This window comes from Schistocerca nitens, chromosome 8 (genome assembly GCF_023898315.1).
Source record: "Schistocerca nitens isolate TAMUIC-IGC-003100 chromosome 8, iqSchNite1.1, whole genome shotgun sequence".
In the NCBI taxonomy this organism is placed as follows: Eukaryota; Metazoa; Arthropoda; class Insecta; order Orthoptera; family Acrididae; genus Schistocerca; species Schistocerca nitens.
This window is the reverse complement of record NC_064621.1, coordinates 212,159,265-212,183,386: the sequence shown is the minus strand read 5'-3', so window position 1 is coordinate 212,183,386 and position 24,122 is coordinate 212,159,265. Positions and strand designations below refer to the sequence as shown.

Here is a 24,122-nt window from a genome sequence, read left to right as displayed (position 1 = left end):
CAGAAATAGCAGGTGGTCTCGTCTACGAAACGAAAGTTCATTTTTTTTTTTTTTTTTTTTTTTTTGCAGATTCTGGGCAATTAGATCTTTAGCTAGTCCTTTTCTATTTTTCAGTACTAACACTATCTCGAAAATGCGGCAGGTACCAATCGATACCATTTGCACTGCGTATGATTGCGGTGCAGTGCGGTGCGTGGGAGCAGGACGAGCGCTAACGCCGCAAAGCAACACGCAATTCCTTTCCCGCCAATACGAGTGACATGTGCTACATACTGTCTTTTTCCTGAATGTCCGAGCTTCGTATCTTCACAGGGACGAGACACGTAAGCCTACAAACTTGTCGTAGGTCGCTCCTCTTTTTGGGGTGTAATCTATGTGGTGCACGAACTATGTCCGTGATCTCCAGTGTTGACATCCATGTTAACGACTGATCACCCTGTACCTTAACTCGAACGAGCCTTACGAATCTGTTCTACTTGTACTCCCTACGTCCTCACTAACCCCAACGTGACAGCTTTGAAATTAATTCTTACCACGAAGAACTTTTGTAGTCTTCAGTTTGTGCGCCCTGTGTGTTTGCATGCTTACGGGTTTGAAACGTCAATGAGCATCCGCAGTGAGCCGTGTGTCCACTGCGAAGGTTACTCGTGCACGGTCGATTCGAGAACATCTTTCTACACAGGTGACAGCCTTGCCTACCCGCCTCAAATTCGAACATTATACCTTCCCTTCAGCTCTCTGTAAGTCCTTTAATAAATTCACTTGATTTATTTTTTAACATTTTTCTTTTCAAGTAAGTGTTACAAATGCATTCCTCTGCGAGGTATAAATTTCAGAATCTTATTCCAGTCCATTATATATTATATTAAGCAATTCGATTCAGTTGAAGGAAATTCCAAATATCTTCGAATGATCTTCGTGAAAACAAATCCAGACCTTCAGAGTAACATATATTTATAGTTTACTAATGTAACACCTAAGCCTGTAGCCGAGCGGTCTAAGGCGCTGCAGTCATGGACTGTGCAGCTGGTCCCGGTGGAGGTTCGAGTCCTCCGTCGGGCATGGATGTGTATGTTTGTCCTTAGGATAATTTAGATTAAGTGGTGTGTAGGCTTGGGGACTGATGACCTCAGCAGTTGGGTCCCATAGGATTTCACACACATTTGAACATTTTTTTTACTGTCACTTCTTGTTAACAATATCAGCTTATTCACAAGAGTTTGCAGCTTTTACTCAGTTAATACTAGGCAGAAACCCAATCTGCATCTAGATCACACTTCCTTTACTCTTGTGCAGGGAGGCATGCAGTATAATGCTGCACCCATTTTCAATAAGAATTCAAAAATCTTAGCAGTAATCCAAATGCTTTCAAATCGAAACTGAAGAGTTTCCTCATGGGTCACTCATTCTATTATGTTGAGGAGTTCCTTGAAAAATTAAGCTGGTTCCTGTGTTATATTGTTGATTACGTTTACATTAACTTATGGATTGTCTTTTTTTGGATTCATAAATATTTTATTTTATCTGTTATTACTTTTATATTGTAATTTAAGTACTAATACATCCCATGACCTGGGAGATTTGCCCCTCAGTTTGGTTCTATGGGACTAGATGTGTGAAATAAAAATAAAAAATAAATCAGGCAGAAAGATACTGTAGCTTGAGAGGTAACATATGAGGATGCAGGATGTCTACGATGTACCATTGCGCGGTCATAGTTCTCTCAATGACTGTCAGCTATGATCTGAAGTCATACCTGATGTCCCCTCGCCATGACACTGGGAGTAACAGCATGGTGTCTCTCTAAAACATGGAAGAATGGGACCCCTGCCCTGGTTGCTGCCATACCCACCAGTGGTGGTCATCCTGTGTAATCCAGAACTATGATTCAACGCTGGACACAGTATGATGCCATTCACCAGCAGTGCACACTTCCCACTCACAACACCACTCCAAATGCAGCTTCTTGTATTGTGATGTTAATGGCATCTTACACACAAGATGGTAATTTTTTTGTCTGGCTATTGCTAGTCACCAACCAGTTGTGCTGAGTGACACAGAATGTTGCCAACAGTCAACTTTTTCTTGGGTGGTAAGTGCCGAAGTGAAGGGGTTACAGTGTGCTTGGTGTGCAATATGACTATCCTTGTGGTGGTCAGATGTGGTTGATCTGAACATTGACAGTGAATATGCTTGCACTCGTGTTCAACATCAGGTCACTGTCACATTCAACTGCCCCACAAATCTGGATGTTGCATATTTCAACCAACCGTCCTAATGTAGGCCTACAAAGAGGCCCCTTTCAAAATCCGTTGTGCTGATAATGGTGCCTCGTGCGAGTATGCATCATCTCCGTATCCTTTACACTCAACGTCTGATGCTGTTTGTGCTCCTCTACCAGAAGTTGAAACAACATTAAATATGAACAGCACTAATTCACTCTGGTGATTGTTCTACCTGTCATAGAGAATTGCAACTGTAAATCATTTACACGTCTACCAGTAGTGGTATGTGTACAAAGTGACAGACATCCTTGAGTTCTGGGCGCTTCGCTTTTTTTGTCAGGCAGTGTATATGATTCCTATAACTAAATAAAAAATAGGGATGATTAGGTATTAATACTGTTTTTAAATAAAATCAGCAGAATGAATAGAGATAAATGTCCATCATATAATGGAGACATTGCGCAGTGGATAGGCTCATACACTAGAACTGGAATCTAATATCACAGCTAATAAACTTCTGTTCTCATTCTTCCAAGTGAATGTACACTCAAACCTACATTTCCATGGCCCTGTAACTTGAGTGGTATGAGATGAGGAAAAGAGGCGAAAGGAGAAGAAGATAGGAATATACCACCAGAGAAAGCTCGCCCTACTGCAGCCTGGAATGCTTGGCCCCTTAGCTTAACTCTCATTGTGTTGCCCTAAAGACAAGAGTGTTCTGTTATTTAATATATTCTAACTCCCTGCTGTTGTGGGATTATCTTCTCAGGTAGTAAACCTAAAGTGTAAATAAAGTATTAATTCATTGGAAGCAAGCAATAAGAATATTGAGTGAATTAGGTAACTACACACCTTGCAGAGACATTTTCAAGGATCCTGAAACACTTGATTTAAGTTCCCATTACATTTACTCCTTAGTGTTTTTTCAATGAAATTCAGTTTCAGCAGGACTGGATGTTGCCTCCTTATTGTGAGTGCAGTTACGTGCTCTGCAAAACTGTTCAACAGATTCCCACCTAATGTAAAGCAAGAAACTTGGAATCCAACTGGTTCAAAAGCAAATTAAAAGCACACCTAATTAACCATTATTTGAGCATATTGTCATAATGTCTATATTCAAGTAGCAGTATTGATTGTAAAGCTGCATGATAAGTAGTGATGTGTTGTAAATTGAACTCTTATTTACAAATGTAGGTAACTATATTCTTTCAAAATACCAGTGTAATCAAGGAAATATTAAGTTACCAATAGGAGATAAACAGCAACTATGTAACATAACTGAGGAAGTGGCAGCTTTTCTCAGTGTAGCAACTTTCTCTCTGATTTTATTCGATTTAATTCAGGTAGCATAAACATGAAAAACATTAAGGAAACTATTGATAGTTTATTGTTAATGCACTGTTCAGATTAAGTTTCTTAATGCAGTGTTCAGATAAAGTTTCTATGATTTGCCTCTCATTTGTTAATATATACCATGACTCATTCCTCATCCAAGAAGGTTCTCCTTTAGTAACAACTTTGAAACCATGTTATTGTGTGGAGGAGTGGGGAAGGAGTTGAACTCTTTTGAATGGAAACACAATTTGAAAATTATGGCTTAGTATACCGATGTGTTAAAAAGACTTTAATGATGTTTTACATGTACTAACATTAACTAAAAATTTAGCTTAGTCAGTTGTAAAAGTGGCTATTGCAGTGGCAAAAGCATTTACTTCAAAATTTAAATGGTCAATATTGCAAGGTTTAAAAGTGCTTCTCTGTTTCTACTTTTAGCAAGAAGTTAATGTTTAAATCCCCACAAATTATCAGTTCCAATTTCATACAACTTACTTTGTTTAGTGATAATTTGTATTTATTGAAGAATAATTAATTTTTGAACCTGAATAGTAGTACTAATGATAATAGACTAAGAACTATAATTTTGTTCTGTTAGGTTAGCCAAGAAGAGAAAGATGCAGTACCAGAAGAAGTAAAGAAGGCTGCCAGAGAAATGGCCCAGAAGGCATTCAAACAGCGGCTAAAAGAAATTCAGATGAGTGATTATGATGCAAAACTCTATGGACAATTCTCAGAGGCAATAGCCCCACAGGTATGTTCCAGATAAGAATTACATTAAAGAAATAGTTTATTAAGGTTTCAGATTTGTACTGAAAGGAAGAAAAAATTTAATTATTGATAGTATTTTCTATATACAGCATGTCCAAAAAAATGTGTACACTGTTTTTGTGGCTGTAAAATTAATATTTATTGAGATAAAAAAAATCAAAATAGTATGAAAAAATGTAGAAACCACTTATTTATAGAAAGTGTTCAAATTATTGGCCAATGTGGTCCAGACACAGCTGATAACGCTGACTGATGGAGTCTAACACTTTCCTGATAGTTGCAATTGGTATATTTGTCTTCAGTGGCTACTGTCAGCTCATTGATTATAGCTGGTCTTGTGCTGTAAACATTGTGCTTCATATGTCCCCATAGGAAAAAGTACATATGGATCACACCTGGTGACCATGGAGGGAACTCTTCTGCCTCCTTATCGAATATACTTCATTGTCCTATCCTTCTGTCCGATAGGTGTTTGTCAAGGTAACCCCTTGTGTCATGATGCTAGTCGCTAGTCGGGGGGAGGGTTGCTCCATACTGCTGGAAATACCATTTTCCATCCCAAAACATCTGTGTGATGCATGACACTGGTGTATTCATGTAGTAAGTACAGGTAATTTACAACCAGCCACTGTATGCTCAGAAAAGAAAGGTCCAATCAAACCAAATGTTGATAAACCACACCACACTTGTAACTCCTGGTAGGTTCACAGGATGTTCCCCTGCCTTGTGAGGATTCTCAGCTGCCCAGTATTTACAATTGTGATGATCAATTGAACCATTCAACTTAAAAGTGACCTCATCACTCCAAGCAACTGTATATGGGAATTTTTCTCCTGTGCACATCTTGCTTGATACCACTCACAAAATGCAATTCTTCAGTCAAGATCAACCTCATTCAGAGCATAGAGTAATCCAGGAATAAAACTTTTCCATCCGAATAGAGGACTATTCCACAATCTTTTGCCAATTGAGAGATTGTCATGACACTTTTTCAGTTACGGGCCACATGTCCCGTGGATACACACCAAGAACCACAAACCCCTCACCTGGTTCAGATTCATCTATGCCATCTTTCTGATCTGAATCAAAGGTAAGGACACCCTATCCACATTCCTCCAGAACCTCAACACCTTATCTGCCAATCACTTCACCTGGTCCAACTCAACCCATCAAGCCACCTTCCTAGATGTTGACCTACTCCTAAGGGTACATATATCAGTACCTCCATCCATTTCAAACCTACAAGCCACCAGCAATATCTCCACTTTGACAAATGTCACCCATTCCATAACAAGAAGTTCCTTCCACACAGCCTAGCCATCAGTGGCTGCCATATCTGTAATGACGAGCAGTCCATCTTGAAATATGCCAAGGGTCTCACTAAGGACTTCCCAGACCATAATTACCCTCCCAACATTGTACAGAAACAGATCTCCTGTGCTTTATCTCTTGAGTCACCCACCACCTCTCGAAGTCCCACCATCCAATGAAACCTGTACAATATTCTCATCCATCCCTACACAACCCTTACTTCTAACACTTTGCCTCATGGGTCATATCCACAAAACAGACCTAGATGCAAGACATGTCCCATGCATCCTCCCACCACCACTTACTCCCGTCCAGTCACAAGCATTATCTATCCCATCAAAGCAGGGCTACGTGTGAAACCAGTCATGTGATCTACAAGCTAAGCAGCAACCTCTGCACTTGGGCATGATAACCAACAAGCTTTCTGTCTGCATGAATGGCCACTGACAAAGTGTGACCAAGAAACAGCTGAGCATGCTGACCAACACAAAGTTTATCTTAATGATTGCTTCACAGTCTGTGCCATCTGGATCTTTCCTACCAAAACCAGCTCTTCAAAACTGCGCAGGTGGGAACTCTCCCTGGAGTGTATTGTGCATTCTGTAACCCTTGTGTACTCAACCTTTGTTAATCATTGTTGTTTGCTTTTGTTCTTTTCCGCCCTACCCCACCCTCTGTCTAACCACCTGACTGCACCTAGCTGCCCTACTGTCTCTCCACCCCGTCCCTGTATGCTCCATAAACAGCACTTTACCATCCCCCTCCCATGCTTTTCTGTCCCCCCCTCTTCCCACCCTAGCACCCTCCTTACCCCCACTACCCCAACTGCTTCTTCCATCATGCACAGTCGCTCGCAGCCTGGCCTCGGCAGCGAGAGGCAGTAGTTGTGTGTGTGTGTGTGTGTGTGTGTGTGTGTGTGTGTGTGTGACAGAGAGAGAGAGAGAGAGAGAGAGAGAGAGAGAGAGAGAGAGGTGAATTTGTGTTTAAGTGTGTGTGTATGTTTTCTATTTCAGAAGAAGGCCTTGTGGCCAAAAGCTTACATGTTTAGTAATCTTTTTGTTGTACCTGTCTGTGACTCACTGCCTCAGCTATATGGTTAATAGCACTATATCCTGTTCAAAATAAAACTTTTCCATTGGACATGCTTCAAAATGTGATGGATGCTCATTTTTGGAATTTGTTTCACAAGCTGCTTGCCACATAGACTTTCTAACAGATTGCTGAAACCTTTCAATGACTTCTCTTTCTCTTGTGGAGCTGGTGGATGATCATGGTCTTCTGGAATGGTGCTCATGGGCCTTCTGGATAGTTCCTTCTTCCTCAAATTTATCTCACAGATCAGTGGCATTGGTTCATCTTATTGCAACTTCATTCTGAACCAGTTTTGCACTTCAGTCACAGTCTCAGTCTTTCTGCAGCACTTCAGAAAGGACTTTTTTCCTTCAAGGCTCAGCCTGCCTTCAGCCAATTTTCAAGCCATCACACCTGTAAAAGAAAAAAAAATACTGTAGTTATGAGCTGTAAAAGAATATATACCTGTACGTTTTTGGGACCCCCTACATGTGAAACATTATGTAGCAACTGTTACAGAATTGATTTTATTTTTTGAGAGTAGACTTAATGATGTGGAACTGAACGAAAACTTTAATGATGTGGCTCTGAAAATAACCACTGGTACATCGTGTTTTTTGGCCTTCACTCGAAACGATGGCTTAATTGGCTTAATTCTATTCTGTGCGCTAGTCTGTCCTTTGTTAACATCTTCGTCTCTGCATAATTACTGCAACCTAAGCCCACTTGAATCTGCTTACTGTAGTCAAGTCTTAGTCTTCCTCTACAATTTTTAACCCAACTTCCCACATACATTTGCTTCCATCAGTTACCAAACTGATGATTCCTCCATGCCTCAGGATGTATCCAATCAACTGACCACTTCTTTTAGTCAAGTTGTACTATTATTTCTTTTCGCCCCAATTCAATTCAGTATGGCTTCATAAGGTATCTGATCCACTGAGGCTTTATTCTCTTCTTATCTGTACTATTTATTGTTCACATTTTCCCATTTTCAAAAACAGTTTTCTTGCTATGGCCAGTCTGCATTTTATATCCTCTCTACTTTGACCATCATCAGTTATTTTGCTGTCCACATAGCAAAACTCATCCACTACTTTCAGTGGCTCATTCAGGGTGTATATGCCCCAGGACAGATGGGAAATCCGGAAAAAATCAGAGAATTTTTTTGTTCAAGAGAAACCCGAGAAAAACCTGGGAATTTTTTCATATTGTGGGAATTTTACATTGTTTTAGTGTGTGTGTGTGTGTTTGTTTTTTTTTTTTTTTTTTAGCATTGGCTAGTAGCAACTGATACTCTAACAAAGAATTTTACTTTAACCCATTACTGCAGAATAATACTTCAGCAGTGAAACATAAACGAGATAATAACACCAAATAAAACTTTAGTTACAAAGAAAATGCGCCCCCTTGCAACAATGAAACACAGTGCACACACAAGCATTTGTTAACAGCAAAATGCCAAAGGCTTTAGGAGAAAAACTATGCCATACATTGTGACAACAAACTGCTTTCGATGAATGTGACATCACAACTGTTTACATTTATAACAGGTCGCGGGAAAATATTGCAAATGGTAGTTTGAGAAGCATTACTGTCAAAGCAAATTTCCTTTCACACAAGATGAATTATGTTATGTGTGAGAATGTGTGATGAATTTCTTAAATCGCAGAATGTATATCTCTCATTCAAAACTTAACACTTTGAGGACCAGTCACTCAGAAAAATTTCAGGTCCTGAAGACCAGACATTTGTGTCATTACTTAAAAATTTACTGGTGCATTTTTGTGTGATGTATTTTAAAGGGTAACACACGCAAAGGGTAATGCCCTATCGTCACAGCTTTACTTCTGCCAGTATCTCGTCTCCTACCTTCAAACTGCACAGACGCTCTCCTGTGAACCTTGCAGAACTAGCTCTCCTGGAAGAAAGGATATTGCGGAGACATGACTTAGCCACAGCCTGGGGGATGTTTCCAGAATGGGGATGGGGCGTGAGTCGTGCTTGGGTAGCTCTGGTGGTAGAGCGCTTGCCCGTGAAAGGCAAAGGTCCTGAGTTCGAGTCTCGGTCTGGCACACAGTTTTAATCTGCCAGGAAGTTTCATATCAGCGCACACTCTGCTGCAGAGTGAAAATCTCATTCTACACCCACACTATGTTTCTAAATTGTGAAAATAAAACAGCAAACTTGTTATAATCCTTTACCAATTTTACTGTGACAGCTGTGCAGAGCAAACATGATATTGCAGCTCTTCAGTTCTGTAATAACTGACTTGGATGAGCACATTTTCTAACTTTGTTTTCAGTATAGATAGGATATTTTGATTTCTGCACAGAAAGCTAATGAAGAAGAAGAAGAAGAAGAAGAAGGTTAATAATGTCCCTTCAATGATGAAATCATTAGAGATGCATAATTAGCAATTTTTTGGTATTTACTTAATCTACAAACTGTAAAGGTATAGTTGATTGTTAGATTTTGTTGTATTTCTTTTGAATAGTATAACTTTAAAATTAAATGAGTCAGAAAATTTTCCAATACAGTTTCATTTTAACAGGTTCGGAGGCTTAGAGTCATCCTGAGTAGTCTGCAAGCAAAATCCAAGGAACGACAATGGCTGCGCCACCAAACAGCTGGAGAACTTGATGATAGCAAACTCATAGAAGGTGGGATTAGCATATTGACCTGTAAATACACTGACATCGCTACATTTTTCTGAATTATCATGTGCACTAGTGACTATAAATTGCAGATATGGAAAACTGTACTTTTGAAAAACATACCGGGTGACCAAAAAGTCAGTATAAATTTGAAAATTGAATAAATCACAGAATAATGTATATAGAGAGGTACAAATTGACACACATGCTTGGAATGACATGGGGTTTTATTAGAACTAAAAAAATACAAACGTTCAAAAAATGTCCGACAGATGGCGCTTCATCTGATCAGAATAGCAATAATTAGCATAACAAAGTAAAGATGATATTGTGTATCTTGAAGTTTTCCTGGCATATTGATTGGTCCATCATATTTCGGGCTTGCAGCCGGATCACGTTGACATCTTGGCACGATATTTCGGCTAACAAACATGCAGCCATCTTCAGGTGAGTACGAGACTGAAGATTACTGGTGCGCGTCGTTCTATATATACCGAAAATTGGCGCAGCGGCGCCTGCGCAGTGGAGAAGGCTAATACCGCGCCCCCTATCTAATTTGGCGCGCTCTGCAGCAGAAGCGGGCCGCGCATGCGTAGTGGTGTACCTACATTTGCGCTATCTGTCGTAAAGCGCCTTCGCGCAGCTGAGACGCGGTAGTCGAAAGTATAAAATCAATTTTCGTCAGCCGTCGCACTAGATGCCGACCCATGTCTCTGTGAAGCGATTAAAGAAATTACAGGATCCCATGCTTTATCCATCTGAAAGCCGCCGTCTCGATTAATAAGATCTTTTGCCAGTCGTATCTCCACGGACTCCTTGATAATGGATTCCCAAAAAGATCTAGTTGTCGCTAAAATTTTTGTTCCACAATAATCCATGGAGTGTCCCGTCGAAATACAGTGTTCTGCTATGGCTGATTTGTTAGGCTGTAGTAGACGTGTGTGGCGCTCATTCTCCACGCATCTTTCCCGTACTGTGCGAGTAGTTTGGCCAATGTAGGATTTGCCACATTGACAAGGGATCTTATAAATACCCGACTTCCTCAGACCCAGATCGTCCTTCACAGAGCCAAGCAAAGCTGATATTTTCGTAGGTGGTCGGAAGATCACTTTAACACAATGCTTCTTTAAAATCCTTCCTATTTTAGAGGAGAGGTTACCCACATACGGAAGAAACGCCCTGGACCTGACCACCTCTTTGTCTTCTTCTTCTTGTTTCTCTTTACATTTCTTCTTTGTTACAGCTGTGCGGATTTGGCGTGTAGAATATCCATTCTCCCTGAAGACGGATTGCAATTGTTCTAATTCTTTAGGAAGGCTGTCCTTATCAGATACCACATGTGACCGGTGCACCAGAGTACGCAGCAAACCCATGGTTTGTGCAGGGTGGTGGCAGCTTGTCGCCAGCAAATACAGATCAGTGTGTGTGGGCTTCCAGTAGACGGAGTGCCCCAAAGATCCATCGGTTCTACGATTGACAAGGACATCCAGAAACGGCAGACACCTATCTTTTTCGACCTCCATGGTAAACTGAATATTCTTGTGAATGGAATTCAGATGTTTTAAGAATCCTGCCAGTTTTTCTTCTCCATGGGGCCAAACTACAAATGTGTCATCCACATAACACCAGAAGACTTTCGGTTTAAATTCAGCTGACTCGAGTGCCTTCTCCTCAAAGTCCTCCATAAAAAGGTTTGCTACCAGAGGGGACAAAGGACTGCCCATGGCAACACCGTCAACTTGTTCAAAATATTCATTATTGAATAAGCCTTTTTATGGAGGACTTTGAGGAGAAGGCACTCGAGTCAGCTGAATTTAAACCGAAAGTCTTCTGGCGTTATGTGGATGACACATTTGTAGTTTGGCCCCATGGAGAAGAAAAACTGGCAGGATTCTTAAAACATCTGAATTCCATTCACAAGAATATTCAGTTTACCATGGAGGTCGAAAAAGATAGGTGTCTGCCGTTTCTGGATGTCCTTGTCAATCGTAGAACCGATGGATCTTTGGGGCACTCCGTCTACTGGAAGCCCACACACACAGATCTGTATTTGCAGGCGACAAGCTGCCACCACCCTGCACAAACCATGGGTTTGCTGCGTACTCTGGTGCACCGGGCACATGTGGTATCTGATAAGGACAGCCTTCCTAAAGAATTAGAACAATTGCAATCTGTCTTCAGGGAGAATGGATATTCTACACGCCAAATCCGCACAGCTGTAACAAAGAAGAAATGTAAAGAGAAACAAGAAGAAGAAGACAAAGAGGTGGTCAGGTCCAGAGCGTTTCTTCCGTATGTGGGTAACCTCTCCTCTAAAATAGGAAGGATTTTAAAGAAGCATTGTGTTAAAGTGATCTTCCGACAACCTACGAAAATATCAGCTTTGCTTGGCTCTGTGAAGGACGATCTGGGTCTGAGGAAGTCGGGTATTTATAAGATCCCTTGTCAATGTGGCAAATCCTACATTGGCCAAACTACTCGCACAGTACGGGAAAGATGCGTGGAGCATGAGCGCCACACACGTCTACTACAGCCTAACAAATCAGCCATAGCAGAACACTGTATTTCGACGGGACACTCCATGGATTATTGTGGAACAAAAATTTTAGCGACAACTAGATCTTTTTGGGAATCCATTATCAAGGAGTCCGTGGAGATACGACTGGCAAAAGATCTTATTAATCGAGACGGCGGCTTTCAGATGGATAAAGCATGGGATCCTGTAATTTCTTTAATCGCTTCACAGAGACATGGGTCGGCATCTAGTGCGACGGCTGACGAAAATTGATTTTATACTTTCGACTACCGCGTCTCAGCTGCGCGAAGGCGCTTTACGACAGATAGCGCAAATGTAGGTACACCACTACGCATGCGCGGCCCGCTTCTGCTGCAGAGCGCGCCAAATAAGATAGGGGGCGCGGTATTAGCCTTCTCCACTGCGCAGGCACCGCCACGCCAATTTTTGGTATATATAGAACGACGCGCACCAGTAATCTTCAGTCTCGTACTCACCTGAAGATGGCTGCATGTTTGTTAGCCGAAATATCGTGCCAAGATGTCAACGTGATCCGGCTGCAAGCCCGAAATATGATGGACCAAAGATGATATTCTTTACAGGAAATTTTCAATATGTCCACCATCATTCCTCAACAATAGCTGTAGTCGAGGAATAATGTTGTGAACAGCACCGTAAAGCATGTCCTGAGTTATGGTGAGGTATTGGCGTCGGATGTTGTCTTTCAGCATCCCTAGAGATGTCGGTCGATCATGATACACTTGCGACTTCAGGTAATCCCAAAGCCAATAATCGCTCGGACTGAGGTCTGGGGACCTGGGAGGCCAAGCATGACGAAAGTGGCGGCTGAGCACATGATCATCACCAAACGATGCGTGCAGGAGATCTTTCACTCTTCTGGCAATACTTTTTTTTTGTGTAATAAAACCCTATGCCATTCCAAGCATGTGTGTCAATTTTTACCCCTCTATCTATATTATTCCTTGGTTTATTAATTTTACAAATTTATACTGACTTTTTGATCACCCGGTACTTTCATGTCACTATTTTCCTTCCATGGTTTTGTAAGTAAGCCACTCCTGTATGGCTAATATCTTGGTTATACTGCTCTCAAAAGTGACTATACAAGTGCAGTAGAGAGAAAAAACTATCAAGGAAAAGAAGCACTAAATTGCTGCAATAACACTGTTAAAGAAATAATGCTGATGATTTTACCTGGTTTTCTAATGCTTCATATGCTGCACTGGACAGTATTCTAGCAATATTCTTACATTCTGTAATGATGTAAATGTTTACTTTCAAACATACTGATCCAGTTATGATACGTAGATATAGGCTGCTTCCTGCCTTTAATTGATTCATTTGAAAAGTTTTCTTTGCTAGATTAGGTTTTTATTCTGAGAGGGAATTCTGGTTTCTTGACATATTAATTTTGTTTAGTAATAGAAAATTATCTGACCTGATGTCTGCTCTTTGACAAATTTGAATAAGTAATGACAACCATTCACTGTGCGGTGCTAGAACTGACTCGTAGATAGACACATAAATGAGAACTATAACATGGCAGCCCAGCTTAAATTTTCTTCAGCTACAGACATACAAACATAGCTACATTATTAAGGCACTACAGCCTGACTGACGGAACAAACTGTTTTCAGAGAAGGAGAGGGGGCTAAGTAACTGTGGAGAGGGAGGTGGTGCAGGGTGCGGAGGGACAAGGGCAGATAGAAATGGAGATGGACTAATAACTAATGAGAGAATGAGGCTCGGCAGACCTTGGAACCAAAAATGGTTTGGAATAAGTGGTTCTGATATATGCAATTCAAATAAAGTGGATATATGCAATTCAAAAAAAGTGGTGTTGGTTGGAAATAGGTGGAGGGTTCCAGATGATTTGGATCAACTCATTGAAACCAACATTTTTGTGCTCAGTGTCATGTCTGCCATTAGCTGGTAAACCTTGCCCTCCATCATAGTTTTGCTGTGGCCAGTCATCTGAATGAATAGGGCATGGTTGATTTATGGCATCATGGTGGCGATGGTGGTGGTAGTGGCTGTGGTCATGATTGAAATGAAACGCTATGCCTGAGAATCACCAAATGAAGGCATTGGAGCCAGAAACTTTGACAGAAAAATACTGATAGGTCCAAAAGAAAAAATGGAGAGATGGAAATTAGACATGGAAAATGGTGTCATATTTGAAAACATGCAAAAGTCCTGTTGTAATCAAAATTTTTGCAACCACAGTAAAGCAAAAATTTTCAGAACATCAGGAAAGTGTTTCCTATTCAGTATTGTTGCCATATTGTGTTGAGAGTCATGGAAAATTTGGTTAATGTTATATGGACTTCAATGACAATCTAAAAACAACAATAGAAACATTTTTGAGGTGATATAATTGATTAATTGTTTTCACTTCCTCATATCCACATAGATGAGTCTTATGAAAGATTCTGTAAACTGTTTATATGGATGTTTTTGTTAATGTACTGCCGACTAATACCATATCCTTAAAGCCTCTCCGTTATATATACTTTCCTACTTTTCAAATTGTCACCCAAATAAACCACAAGAGAAGACCCTAAATACTTTTCTTCATATTTTGTGACAGTATTGAGTAAATTAAGTAATTTGAATTTACTTTAAATCAGTTTTAGGTTTACTCTGCATCAAAATGGAGATGCTAAAATTCCTCCTGTAATTGCACCACTATTAATTTCTATCATTTTATGAGTGGTACTACAATATCTATTCTCTCTCTCTCTCTCTCTCTCTCTCTTTCTTTTTCTTTTTTTGATCATAAAAGTGAACCAGTATGATTTATCACATCTATTATATCACACTGACTGACATAGTTGTATATGTAGTAGTTTTCATAGTTTTAGAAGGACTGATTCTGATTTGAAGCTTTTATCGAAGCTGAACTGCATGCAGATGCCTATTTGAAACATCAGTGTACAGTAAAAGTTTTATTCTTAGGTCTTACTGGTGAAAAGACAATATTCAGGAGACGAGCAGAGAAGGAACCAGAATTAGGAACACCTCAGTTGAAACCCAAAAGACTCAAGTTTGTTGTTGATGTCTCAGGAAGCATGTACAGGTAAACCATTGTAACACATCTTGCAAGTAGTGCATATTCTTACCAACAGTCCACACTGCAAATGTGATTTTAATTTGTTCAACCAACTGCTGTACTTTTCAGCCTTGACTCTGTTTTGGACTGAAGTTGCTTTCATAAAGTGGGCTTCATATGAAAGTCACATGTGGCTAACAGATCATCAGATCATTAAATTAATTACTACCTGTAATTTCAGTATAACACACTGCACTCTGTGGTCAGAAGAGGCAGACAGATTTCTGTAATTCACATTTACTGCATCTGTGTATATGTATTTATATGCTGTATAAAGTAAGAATTTATGCTTAACTGCTGTGTAATTTTTACTGATTTAAGTGTATTGGAATATATGTTTTGTCTGTGCTATAGTCTATGTTTTAGATGTTAAGCTTATGTTTTTCTGCTTTAAAAAAGGTTGATAAGTTGTATTCATCAAAGTGAAAATACTTTCAACCACAGTTCATGAGACCAGCATTCACTGCCCTGCAATAATTGATGGACATTGTTGCTTATCTCAGTGCCATATAATTGCCATTGATTCAAAAATTTGTGGGAAGGAAGGATTACAGCACATACCACATCTTAATGAAGACATGCCTAGTACATGAACAATTATGTAGTGCAGCATATGAGAAACAATAGATAAACAAAGCTTTAAGCACTAGATCCATCACATTATGTGTATGTCAGGAATATGACAAATGCAGAAGGACTGTAGAATTAACAGAGAGATGTCACACTCTTAAGAAGACGACGCTTGTAGCAAAGCCTCATTATGACATAACTAGAACATTATTCATTCATGGTTGTACACATATCAAAGGATATTTTTTACTTCCAACAGGTTGAATGGATTAAGTTTGATGTAAAAGTTGAATGATATGATTCTATTCGATTTGAAAAAGTCTACTTTTCTTGCCATGGTAGATTTGACTAAGACACAGTTACTATAAGGAGTAGAGGGAGACATGTGATGATTCTTCTGATGTAAAAGAATGGTCACTTGAATGAGGTATGTCATGGTCTCAGAGGGTCAATATATCAGACTTGTAATAAATATGGCTGTATAGCAAAGAACTGAGTAAAACTAAGAATGTCCATAAGTTACAGGCAAAAGCAGCAACAGATATGGCATTCTTTATGACACCAGCATCAGATGTTACCATTGTAACAGGCAGTTGTGCAGATATTCTGATGTATCTACATGTATTTAAAAGCTCCTATGTGATTTAAATTCATCCAAGGGAATACTTAGGTAATAAGTTATTGCAGCAACAAGGAAAATATACATGTAGAAGGAATCAGTTTCACACATGTTATGTCCTTGTTGGTGTTGCAAAGAGAGAAATTTAAATTACTAGTGTATTTTATATACCAAAAGCGAGTACAAATTTGCTTCCATTAAGTAGAATAAAAAAATAATGTGTGTTTCATTTTATTTAAATAACAAGATTGTCACACTCATGAAGTAGTGCATAATCTTGTTGCCACAGTACTGTTAACAATAGAATGTGTAAACTGGGTCGACTGTTGAACTGACTCATTGAAGCAAAAGTCAGCATTATTTTCAGATGGCAAAAAGAGGCTGGGATATTTGCAATCTGATGCAATGGAAGCTCAATGTATATATTTGTCAGAAGGTGTTATATGAGGGACACTCAGAAAGTAACACAATAATTTTTTTCTCCTGTGGTATTGCTCCTATAATGTAGAAATTTCATGATGATATAATTTGAAGTTTGCACTTTTTTATGTGCAGCTCTAGCACAAGAAGCCTGAACTACAAAACAAAAATGGTGTGCATGTTACTGTCATCAGCTTGTGAAGAGCAGCGAAATGTAGTTCAATATTTGTGGGCCAAAGGGTACAACCCAAGTGAAACTCACAAAGACCTGCCTGGATCGTATGGGGACAACTGTATGGACCATAGCAATGTCTCCAGCTGGTGTGCATTCTTCCAAGAGGGCTGCGTGAACCTTAGTGATTCGCCACAATCCAGGTGGCTGGTAACAGCTACAACCCTGCAGATTGTCAGAGCCATTGAGGCAGCAATTTTGAAAAATTGGCATGTGCAACTGCAGAACTCATCACAGCAGTTCAGCATTTCCTATGGTGTGGTGTATGATATTGTTCGTGACTCATTAAAATTTCATAAAGTTAGTGCTTGCTGGATGCCTAAGAATCTGACAGATGACTACAGGGACCAGCAAATGATGACAAGCTTGGATCACTTAATGTGTTATGCCACAAAAAGACTTGACTTAGTGAAAGGAATCATTACTGGCGATGAGTTGCGGGCATACCACTACACACCCAAAACAAAGCAGGCCTCTATGGAGTGGAAATATGCTGGTTGCCCAGTACGAAATAAATTCAAAATGACTCAATCTGCTAGAAAAGTGCTTATGACAGTGTTCTGGGATGTGTGTGGTATGTTTTTGGTGGACTTTATTGAACATTGGACCATTGTGAATGCTGCAGCCTACATTAAAAGTTTGGTTAATTGCGTCATGCACTTCGTGACAGTCATCACAACATTAATGCTCACAGTGTCAAACTTCTTCATGAAAATGCTCACTGATATGTTGCTGGTCCTGTTTGTGAGAAAACTGCCAAATTTGGGTGGGAGGTGCACCAGCATCCGCCATACAACCTGGGCCTTGCACCATCGATCTTTCATCTGTTTGGTCCCATGGAGAAATTCCTGTCCAGCCAATGCTTTCCAATAGATGCAGCAGTGAAATCATCATTCTGTAAATGACTATACTCCAATCAAATGAACTTCTATGAACAGGGCATATTGAAATTGGTACCACAATGGGAGAAATGTGTTAAGAAATAGGTAGAAGATATAAGTTCATTTGTGATATTTTTGTTTTGTTACCCATTCATCTTTTCGGTAATAAACTTATTGTGCGTTACTTTCCAATCTTCCCTCGTATATAAAGCAGCTGTCAGCACTCCAGTGTAAAGTACTTAGAAAGCAAGCATTCCAAACTTCCTTCCAGTCTTCTATCTCTTGAGCTAAGAAAACTTTTGAATTATTTCAGCTGAATCTGTGTGAACCAAATGAATACATTATCAGCTGGAGTAAGTAGATACTTCTTAACTATAATGAATGATTACTGGAGAAGTTTTTCTGATAAACTTAAAAACAAGAATTAGATGCTACAGGTCATTCTAATTCTTAAGAAGACTGTTGAAAACATCTGGAAAAAGGATTCATATCTTATGCACCCATAAAGGAAAGAAGTTTTTAAAGACACTCAGACAAATTTCCTGAAACTGAAGGAGTTAACTTCAGACAACCATACTTCATGCCCTGTGTTATGTGGACACTACATCATGGCAGTTTTAGGTGGAGAGTGTTTTGAACAATGGTTACGTAAGATGCCTGCAGAGATATGGCCTAAACTACCACTGCCAATCCCAACAACCAATTGCGCTGTAGCCATTACCAAATGCTTTATGTACTGCAATTTGCTTTGCATTTTGGATTGCTTGTTCTTTTTTCCCCTTATCTTGAAATGACTGAAGAGACTAATCCTGTGCATAAAGGGATTCTAATGCGACTGTCACCACAAGAAAGAGAATCAGCAATCTCTATGACAGTTATGTCAGTGCTGTTTTCATGGAAGCACAGAATGCAGACACAGGATGGCAGCCCTTTGAGAGAGAGATGGGGCTTATTCCCCTGCACTGCTCCTCTCAACCAAGTCAGTCACAGTTCTTGTTTGTTTATGGTCATGGCCAGCTGCCACAATAAACTGTCCACATAATACCAAAATGTTGTTGCCAATTATTGCAACAAAACCACTGCCGAGAAGGGCAGTGCCTACTCTTTGAATTCAACTTATGCACAGAATTCTGGGCAATAGGGTCGTTTCAGCAATGTAGCTCCTCATCAGGTCACCTACAAAGATTCTTTGCAAGATGATGCTCAAAGAATAATGATCATAAGGAAAGAACTTTGACATTGAAGCATATTTTGCTAAAGGGGCATTGCCTATCTATACAAAAAATGAGTTTAAATGTCAGGCTCTTCAGGCCGATGAAAGTTGTGTTGAAGAGCTCCTTGAATTGTGTTCCAAATATCAGAAAACACACAAGCTAGTAGTACTTAAGCTTTATAGGCCACCATCAGGAACTATTTTGAATTTTACCAAACAATAAGAAACAGTTTTAATAATGTTATGCAGGCTTAACTACAGAATCATTGTTTGTGGCCAATTTAATGTTTATTTTCTGTTATTTAACACCTACTGAGAATATTTAAAGTTGTTGATGTCCAATTTTGGACTATTTCCCACAGCAAAAGTCCCCGTGTTGATTGAAGGAAATAGTCCAATACTCATTGACAGTTCACTTTTTGACTGAACTAGCTATAGTGACTTAGTTGTAAAACTGATAACTAGCTATGAAACTTCCTGGCAGATTAAAACTGTGTGCCAGACCGAGACTTGAACTCGGGACCTTTGCCTTTCGCGGGTAAGTGCTCTGCTGTGAGGATGGGGCATGAGTCGTGCTTGGGTAGCTCAGTTGGTAGAGCACTTGCCCGCGAAAGGCAAAGGTCCCGAGTTCGAGTCTCGGTCCGGCACACAGTTTTAATCTGCCAGGAAGTTTCATATCAGCGCAAACTCCACTACAGAGTGAAAATCTCATTCTGATAATTAGCTGTTTATCTGACTGTGATAGCTGTGAAAATGATAGTTAATGGTTTATCTGATTGTGATAGTCGAATGTTAACAATAAAATATGCTAACCAGCTGGGTTCAGAACACATGAAAATGTATCACAGGATCTGAACAACAATTAATTGTTCTTGGTGCTTAGAAAAAAATGGGAAGAACACTTAGAAGATACTTGTAGAGCAGATGGTGTAAACGGGGAAATTTAATGCTCTCTTCAAAATATTGCTGAAGTGCTTTGTCCTTTGTCTTGTTTTCCCTTGAAACAAACAAAAGTTAGATTAAATAAAAGCAGGTACCAGGAGTGAATGATTAAGGGTATTGTTCTCGGAATAGAGAGCCTTGCCTAATCCAGATATGAGCAGCAAGAGATGAAACTCTGCTACCACTAGTATTGCAAAATCTACTTGTCTGGTATCAGAAAAGAAAAAAGAGGAACATATATACTTCAAGCATAAACCAAAAATAATCCATTAAATTTCAGGCATGCAGCTGCGCAAATAAAATTTCCTCCTCTGATATTTTGGCCGCATATCGTCCAGCCATCCTCAGAGTGAGTCACAAGACTAACGACAAGATGCCAAGTGCGGCCTTATATGCTCCACCGTGGTGGTACAGCGCATGCGGGTCACAGATGCTGGTTGGTGGGAGAGACATACGCTTACACATGCGCCGCCTGTGGCGAAGGCGTACAGACATTTGATTCGCTTATCGATGTATGATCGGCAGCGGTGACACAATGACAACTTCTTTGCAGTTTAATTACTCCAAGAGCCGGATTCCATGCTTTGTCCAAATTAAAACCGTTATCTCTATTTATTAAATTATTAGCTAATCTAATCTCTATAGCTTCCTTGAAGACAGATTCCTAAAAAGAAGAGGTGGATGTTAAAATCTTCACATCACTGTAATTCATAGAATGCCCTGTATCAATACAATGTTCGGCCGCAGCTGACTTGTCTGGCTGTAATAAGCATGTGTATCTTCGATGCTCCACACACATCTCATGAACGGTGCGTGTTGTTTGACCTATGTTCGACTTCTCACAATTTCCGCAAGGAATCTGATACACACCCGCTTTATGAAGTTGTAAATCGTCCTTCACAGAGCCGAGTAAAGCTGCAATCTTTGTAGGGAGCCGGAAGATCACCTTAACACAGTGTTTCTCAAGAATACGGCCTATCTTCGAGGAAAGGGCACCCACATGGGGCAAAAACGCACTAGATCTGAAGGAATTACTATCTTTTTCCCTATCACATACCTGCTTTTTAGGTTTTGCATCGATTGCTCTACGAATTTGTTGCTGAGAAAATCCATTCGATTTAAAAATACTCTCGAGGTATGTGAGCTCTTCTTGCAGATTGTCTTTATTGGATATACAGTGCGCCTGATGCACTAAGGTCTTAAGGACACCTATGGTCTGTGAAGGGTGATGGCAGCTACTGGCATGAAGATATAAATTTGTGTGTGTTGGTTTCCAATATACGGCATGTCCTAATGTGCCATCACCTTTACGGCAAATGACAACATCCAAAAAGGGGAGGCAGCCATCTTTTTGTATTTCCATAGTAGATTTAATGCTAGCATGGATGGAATTCAAATGCTCAAGAAATCGATGTAATTCATCCATTCCATGGGGCCATACCATGAATGTGTTGTCCACGTACCTACAGAAGACCGTAGGTTTAAAACTTGCTGAGTCCAGTGCCTTATCCTCGAAGTCTTCACGGAAGACAGGCGGCGCATGTGTAAGCGTATGTCTCTGCCGCCGTCCAGCATCTGTGACGCGCATGTGCAGTACTGCCGCAGTGGAGCATATAAGGCCGCACTTGGCATCTTGTTGTCAGTTTTGTGACTCACTCGGAGGATGGCTGGACGATACGCGGCTGAAATATCAGCGGAGGAAATTTTATTTGCGTGGCTGCATGCCCGAAATTTAATGGATTATTCATTACGCCGTGAGAAGCTGAAAATGCAAACCACAAATAGTTTGTGTCATTATTAAATGAGAAGCAAATAATAATGGCATTGTGAATTATTTTTAGGCCTCAGAAAGCAACTGTGGTAAAAATGACAAACGGAAATCATTGGCCACAAAATTCAATAATTACTTCATCACCGAAAACATTGCATCCACCAATAAACAAACAAAAATGGATGCTTTAGCTTTACTTCCCCAGACAGTGCATGTACCACAGACTACAATTAGTAGACACAGCTCGTGGTTTCCTTGCTGGTGAAGGCTGTGTTCATTTATCAATTGGAAGTAACCTAGACTTCAGGACACACTACAGATAAGTCTTGTGATCGCAACCAAAATTTCATGACCGGGGTGGGGGGGCAGTACCACATTCTAGCCAAATGTTTACATACTGTATCTTCTTTCTGTTTCATAATCAACTACTAAATAACATGAAGAGCTAACTCCAAGGCAAAGTGTATAGGCAGCTTATTTACCTCCCAATGTCACATTTCCCAACAGTTTACTGCAATGTATCATACTCAAAAAGGCATTTTGTAGAGATCTTGAATGTGGTGTATGTTAGCTTCACTGCATGCTTAAATTTTTTAGTATTTTACTTCAATGTTCTGTACACTCAAATCATGATCATTTGAGTTTGTGAGTTTGTGTGACGAAACAATGATGTTTCCATGACGTCACCGATCTTGTGCTGTGACTGACTGACATGAGCAACCGCCATGGTAATTTACACACCTTATTTCTCATATTTATACTTGTGTATTACAGAAATATGCATTGTACATTGCTATGTTAAAATTGCATGTATACCTGTGTCTGGATTTACACTGTTTATGTTGTCAATTCATATTTACACGGGTCTGGGAGCACCAAGTTCCTTCACTTTCTTCCTGATCACATGCTCCAAAATTTAACCTGATAAACTGCACCCTGAATTCATATTGCATTGTTTTTGAACTTATGGTATGCTGCTGTTTTTAGCAAGAAAGTAAAACTCACTTAACTTATGCATAATACAGTCCAAAAAAGATACTTGCTAATAAGGCATGTCAGGTAGCAAGGAAATTAAAATAATGGGACATATTTCACACAGGGGTACGTTTTGCACACGTTTCTGTGTAGTCATTTTGAAACTCTCTCTAAGTGGTGATACTTATGTTACTGTACACTAGTGCATTCTGGTGAGACATTTGCAAACTAATTAGAATAGTGTATAGAATAGCCAATGGCAGAAACAAAAAAACACTCTAAAAACTATCAAAACAATAATACTAAATGGAGATTAATGATGCATCAGAGCATAATAGAGATATACAGAGAAAGGTATTTGATAGCAAAGTTTCAGCAATTCTGTTCATTCCCTTATGATGTGAGCAATGGAACATGAAGATTGTATGTAGGTCGATAGGACATGCTTAGGCTGAAACACCGGAGTCTTCAGGACACCCATAAGAGCTGTGCTCCAAGGAAGCCACACCCCCAAACCTCTGCTATGCAGAGCTAAGCAGCATTTGTAGTTGCAATTGTAGGACTAGCTACCACCTATTCGAAAAACATTGCTTGATATCATGTGTTAACAGTTCCAAAAATGTTGCCGGCGTTATTGAAATATGTGTGGGAAATGTGAAATGGGTTCTGATGATTTAAGTTTTGTAGTATGTTATTGAGAAATTTGTTTTAATATATATTTTGGAATGGCTCCACCTCAGAACCTGTTATTACAAGCCGTGCCAGATTCAAAAGAAAATTTGTAACAGCTAAACTACAAGTGCAAATAGAACTTGATAACTGTGTGTGTGTGTGTGTGTGTGTGTGTGTGTGTGTCACAGTCTGTTAGGAAAGTGCATTATGGCGGCTCTTGTGAACACTAAAAACACTATGACTTAAACTTCTGCCTTCCATTTTGAGACCTGAATGTGTAATGAAGGACCGGAAATAATACATACATCTCGATTGATAGAAACATCACTTCACAAATTATGTAGTAGTTGTGACCCATATGCACAATAACCACTACTTTACATTTTGTAGTGCTGTGTTGGGTCAAGAGAAGAAGGTAAACTTACATTGTCCATTCAGTATGATGTTTAATTATAATTGAATTTTCCCCTTATACACTGCCTGACAAAGAAAGAAAGCACCCAGAATGGGAGGAGGAAACAAAATCATGGTCTGTGAGGATATGTGGAGTTATTACAGTGGTTACAGAATCAAATCAAATCTACAAATAACTTGGCAATGTAAGTCCACTCTGGCCTGGATACATACACTGAAAGTTATTGTCTGTGCTGTTCCTACTCATTTTATTTGGGGGGGGGGGGGGGCAGATCTGGGTATCTTGTTGGCCATGAGGGTGCCTTGACATAATGCTAACAGTTCATAGAAGCACATGTTGTGTGCACAAGCATTGTCCTGTTGAAACATGATATCAAATTTCTGTCGCATGAGAG

At 39.8% G+C, this 24,122-nt stretch overlaps 1 protein-coding gene across 1 annotated transcript in view; it reads left to right on the top strand.

Moving 5' to 3' along the window:
- Window positions 1-24,122, top strand: part of LOC126198488 (von Willebrand factor A domain-containing protein 8) — a 275,162-nt gene that overhangs the window by 232,422 nt on the left and 18,618 nt on the right. The window contains exons 28-30 of the mRNA XM_049934860.1: window positions 4,159-4,314; window positions 9,268-9,376; window positions 14,865-14,985. Of these exons, the coding sequence (XP_049790817.1) occupies window positions 4,159-4,314; window positions 9,268-9,376; window positions 14,865-14,985 (386 nt within the window). The remainder of the gene's footprint in view (window positions 1-4,158; window positions 4,315-9,267; window positions 9,377-14,864; window positions 14,986-24,122) is intronic.